The sequence below is a fragment of the Cyprinodon variegatus genome, unplaced genomic scaffold (assembly GCF_000732505.1).
Source record: "Cyprinodon variegatus isolate N-32 unplaced genomic scaffold, C_variegatus-1.0 Scaffold558, whole genome shotgun sequence".
Classification (NCBI taxonomy): Eukaryota; Metazoa; Chordata; class Actinopteri; order Cyprinodontiformes; family Cyprinodontidae; genus Cyprinodon; species Cyprinodon variegatus.
The window spans coordinates 509,950-515,297 of NW_015151011.1; the positions used below are offsets into that span (position 1 = coordinate 509,950).

General features: G+C 41.9%; 1 protein-coding gene across 1 annotated transcript in view; it reads right to left on the bottom strand.

Moving 5' to 3' along the window:
* LOC107095579 (cingulin-like protein 1) overlaps nucleotides 1-4,120 on the bottom strand; it is a 12,286-nt gene extending 8,166 nt beyond the window's left edge. The window contains exons 1-4 of the mRNA XM_015391728.1: nucleotides 3,741-4,120; nucleotides 1,601-1,699; nucleotides 1,354-1,521; nucleotides 910-1,011 (exon numbers count right to left, since the gene is read on the bottom strand). Coding sequence (XP_015247214.1) covers nucleotides 910-1,011; nucleotides 1,354-1,521; nucleotides 1,601-1,699; nucleotides 3,741-3,926 — 555 coding nt within the window. The 5' untranslated portion in view covers nucleotides 3,927-4,120. The remainder of the gene's footprint in view (nucleotides 1-909; nucleotides 1,012-1,353; nucleotides 1,522-1,600; nucleotides 1,700-3,740) is intronic.
* Nucleotides 4,121-5,348: the final 1,228 nt, after the last annotated feature.

Here is a 5,348-nt window from a genome sequence, read left to right on the forward strand (position 1 = left end):
AAATCTGACGTTTTGCACACGCATGTTGACTATGGGTATGCTGGTCTGATGGGGTATGCTGGTCTGATGGGGTATGCTGGTCTGATGGGGTATGCTGGTCTGATGGGGTATGCTGGTCTGACAGAACTCCACTCCAGATTATTTCCTGTGTTTAATGGATCCCAGGATCCAGGATGAACTTCCTGTTAGTGAATCTAAACTCCTCCGGTTCTCCTAAACGGCTCCATTTAGCGGCGCTGATGGAGGAGCAGCGGAAGGAGGCCATGATAGAAAAGTGGAACCGATGGAACAGGATAGAAGAAGATATGCTAGCAGTTAGCATGCTAGTTCTAACATTCCTCTACCTGTCATAGAAAAATTCTCTAGATTGGAAAGAAAACTGCGTTTTTCTCATTTGATCAATGAGATAAATCAGCTTTAATTAATGAGGCGATAACTTCTATCGATGTAATATTCATCTGATACGAGATCACACTGATTGATTCTTTATTTCTCCTTTTATAGTTTGTAATGTCGGCAAAGTTTAAACCAGCTGGTTGCCAACTAACTCGTTAAACTTTAAACAGAAACTGTTTTTTATCAGCCTGTTTATTGAAAGGATTTGAATTTTATTAGAACTGATTCATCTTTATCTGATGGGGACGTCTCTAAAAATCTGCTGAACTAAAATAAAATCAAAAACACTTTCAGGATTAAACTTTCATTAAATCCATGACTCACAAAGTGATATTCATGCTTCTGCATCTAAACTGTTTTTTTCTCCTTCCACTTAACTTTCCTTTATCATTAGCATGGCTGAGCTGCCAGCGTCTGAGGTTAGGACCGCCTTCCGTGCAAAAACGGATATAAAGCTGGAAATCTGCCTCTAAGGGAAATTTATTTTCTGTGTTTCCAGAGGAGTGGGTTTACCTTCTGACAGGCGTCCAGCTGCTTGGTCAGTTCTTCTATGAAGTCCTTCCTGTTTGGAGCTCCCAGCGTGGAGGAACGCATGCTGTAGTGAACCGGCGCCACCTGCAGGTGGAGAACAAACACTTAGAAGATGCTGCACCATCAGACCTGAATGGGGCCAGACCAGAACCTTCTACCTGCAGCAGAACCTTCGACCTGCAGCAGAACCTTCGACCTGCAGCAGAACCTTCAACCTGCAGCAGAACCTTCGACCTGCAGCAGAACCTTCTACCTGCAGCAGAACCTTCCACCTGCAGCAGAACCTTCAACCTGCAGCAGAACCTTCTACCTGCAGCAGAACCTTCAACCTGCAGCAGAACCTTCCACCTGCTCGTTCTAAGGCCTGGTTTTGGGTTTGATAAAGTAAAGGATCTGAAGTAAGGGGCGTGGCTTAGAGAACCGTACTTTATGTGTGAGGGCGGGGTTCATGTCAGGCCTCCTCCTCAGTGTGTCGTAGGTGGAGAATCGGGTCCTGGAGGCGGTCGTCATGGAGCCGGAGATGCCGATGGGACTGGTGCTGCGACTGTTGAAGCTGTAGAGGTTGTGCTCTGAGGTGGCAGGAGAGAGTCCGCCCTGCCGCCGGAGGAAAGCATCCATCAGCATCCGTCCAAAAACGCCACATTCTTATAGGGAAACAGGAAGAGCTGCTAACCTTGAACTCAGACGCCCGGAACGGGGGGTGAAAATCCATGGAGAGGGTGTTGGAGTAGGGACTGTTGAACACCCTGGGGGGGCTGTCGATGGCGCCCACCTGAAACAGAGCAATAACCGTGAGGTTTGGCGTGGATCTGGGATCAAGCAGCACGGCGGCCATGAGCTCCATCAGCTGAATCAGACATGATTAATCAATTAAAGGATGGATTGAAGCGAGGCGCTGTGCTCTGATTGGAAACGGTGAGACAGCCGGCGGACAAAGAAAAACCTTCAGTCTGTGTTTCTTCCAGCAGGCGGCGCTGTTCATTAACTGGAAAAGGAAAAATGACATTATGGTCATCCTGCCTGAAGCTTCGGTAACAAACGGGTCGGAACCTGAGGAGGTACCAGGCCCGTCAGGAGCTGCCCAAACTCTGAAGCTTAGTTATAGAAATGTTAAACATAGAAAACATTTTTATTACATTTAGACCTGAACTCTACGGGGCGCCGTTTGTAAAAAATTAGGAGCAATCTTTAAGGTTAATTAGCGTGTTTTAAAATAAGGGGCTTATTTTCCTTCCAATTTAATTTTTTTATTCATTTATTCATTTATACAAATTTTACTTTGTTAAATAAATATTTAATTTAGGGCTAAATATTTAGTTTGCAAATTAAATATTTAGTTTGGAGCTAAATATTTATTTAAAAAAACTAAAAATTTAATTTGTAAACTAAATATTTAGCTAGCACTATGCTAGCTAAATATTTATTTTGGAGCTAAATATTTAGTTTACAAATTAAATATTTAGTTTTTTTAAATAAATATTTACCTAGCACTAAGCTAGCAAAATACTTATTTTGGAGCTAAATATTTATTTAAAAAAAATTAAATATGAAATTTGCAAACTAAATATTTAGCTAGCACTATGCTAGCTAAATATTTAGTTTACAAATTAAATTTTTAGTTTTTTTAAATAAATATTTACCTAGCACTAAGCTAGCAAAATACTTATTTTGGAGCTAAATATTTATTTAAAAAAAACTAAATATTTAATTTGCAAACTAAATATTTAGTTCGCAAATTAAATATTTAGTTTTTTAAATAAATATTTAGCTCCAAAATAAATATTTTGCTAATTTAGTGCTAGCTAATTATTTATTTAAAAAAACAAAATATTTAATTTGCAAATATTTAATTTTTTTAAATAAATATTTAGCTCCAAAATAAATATTTTGCTAGCTTAGTGCTAGCTAAATATTTATTTAAAAAAACTAAATATTTAATTTGTAAACTAAATATTTAGTTTGCAAATTAAATATTTAGTTTTTTTAAATAAACATTTAGCTCCAAAAGAAATATTTCACTAGCTTAGTGCTAGCTAATTATTTATTTAAAAAAAACTAAATATTTAATTTGCAAACTAAATTTTTATCTCCAAAATAAATATTTAGCTAGCATAGTGCTAGCTAAATATTTAGTTTGCAAATTAAATATTTAGTTTTTTTTTAATAAATATTTAGCTCCAAAATAAATACTTAGCTAGCTTAGTGCTAGCTAAGTATTTAGTTTGTTAAATAAATATTTAATTTGGAGCTAGATATTTATTTAACAAACTAATTGTTTTTCTAAAAAACTAATTTGAAAAATACTTTTTTGCAAAATTATTGATTCAACTAAAATGTAAACATTGAGGTATCCTTAGAAACATTTTCTAACTGTTTTGAATTAGTTTATTTTGAGTTCTTTATTGTGATTTAAATGGTTTAATCCGCTACTGACACAAACATCTTGTCTTTTACTAATAAATCAAATTTCCTACTAGTAATAAAATCATAAATAAAATAAAAATTCATTTTTATTCCTTCAATAATCCTTCATTTCGAGATCAATTCATTCTGTTTGTCTGAAGTTTATTTTCTCTTTTCTCTTAAATCTCAGTCTGAATAATTCGGGCTCCTGTTTGTTCATTTTAAAGTTAAATATTTACTATTTTAGGAACCAAAGGATTTAAGTTCTATCTTTAAACGGAGGAGCAGAGCGTTTTTCTCCCAGCAGATGGCGCCGTTCACCAGCCGCTGCAATGACCACCCAGCATCTGCTGGTCTTTAATCAGCCGGAGCTCAGCAAGCACACGGGGACAGTGGTCTTCCTCGCTCACCCTGTCTGAACCTGCGTCCCAGTCCCGCGAGGCCAGGGACTCCAGGGACCCCCGGAAGCTGTTGGTCCCCAGCCGGCCGGCCTCCCATCTGGACAGCCTGGGGCTGCTCTCCCCGGCCGAGCCGCCGCCTCCTGGACCGTTGGCCTCCCTGCTGCTCAGGCCGTTGGTTTTCAGCTCGTGGTTCATCAGCAGCTCATACTTTGGGTTGGGGGGGACGGTGGCTCTGGGGGTGGAGGGCTCCTCCTCTGACGGGCTGTCGGGCTGCTTGTTTGAATCGAATTCTGACTCCTGGAGGAAGAAGAGAGGATTCAGAGGGAGGCGGAGAAATACGGCGAAGGTTTGGAGGAATAAAGGCGTTTTATCAGATATTAGATAATTTAAAGGAATCGATCAGAAGAAGATTTAGAAAGTTGAAGCAAACATGAAGATTTGAACCAAAGAGATTCTCAGGAGGAGCTGCAGAGATCCAGCCGAGCTCTGGCTCCCTGCAGCTCCTCCACATCCTGCAGGGTTAGCAGTTTGAGCAGTTTTCTATTTTCAGATGAAGGTTCTGTGAGACTTTCAAAGGGATTCAGGGATGATTTTCTAAAAGCTTTGATCCGTCTGAAACATTTAATCCAATAAAAAACGTCAGAATGTTTGATGGAAGCAGGAAGAGAAAGTGAAACGGTTTCAGAGGCGATGATTGTTGGCGGGAAAATCAGATCAGAGGTTTGGAGCAGAATGATCGGAGCGCTTCGACGGGGTCAGAGTCACATTTAGATTTTGCAAATCAGAGTTTGATGAAGCTGCCTGCCCCGCCGCCGTGACATCATCAGCCAGAAAGGGCGTCTGGATTCCTTGATTGGAAGCGGATCATCGGAGCGGATCCGATTGGATCCCTCGTCTCTTACCGATCCCATGCCAGAGTCGGCCATCGAATCTCTGCCGGACTCTGCCAGAGTCGCTGCTTTGTTCGCCGTCTTCTGGGCGCTGCCCTCTACTGGACAGTCGATCCTCGCCGTTATCTTGGACGGTTTAACCGCCTTCTGCTCGTCTTCCCTGGATGGCGGCGCGCTGTCGCTCACGACACGCCGGCTGGAGCTCGGCGTGAAGAGACTCAGCTTAGGCTTGGGAGTGTGCAGCGCTTCCATGGAAACTGACCTTATGACCCGTCTGGGTCCAGAGTAAAGGCTCAGAGTGGAGGAGGACAGCGAGTACGGCGTCGGACCGGAGAACCTGCTGATCAGGCTTTGGACGCTGTCGGCCCGCCGTAGGTTGGAGCCGCGAGAGAGGCCGACGGCTGCAGACCTCTCCTTTGCTGCATCTTTACTGGGATTAGACTGGGAACGTACTGGGGATGACGGGCGATGCTGAAAAAGGTAAACAACAACAAATACGCCCAACAACAGACAATTAGACCTGGATTCTGATCTGATAAGAGTTCTGGGAAATATTAACCATCAATAGATTTTTACATGAGGCCAGTTTAATGTTAGCAGTTTGCTTCAGCGCTAACCTTCCCAGCAGCTAGGTTAGCGCTGGGAAGGTTAGCGCTGGGAAGGTTAGCGCTGGGAAGGTTAGCGCTGGAGCCACAGCTGCCTCAGTGATCGATTGATGGACCCTCAT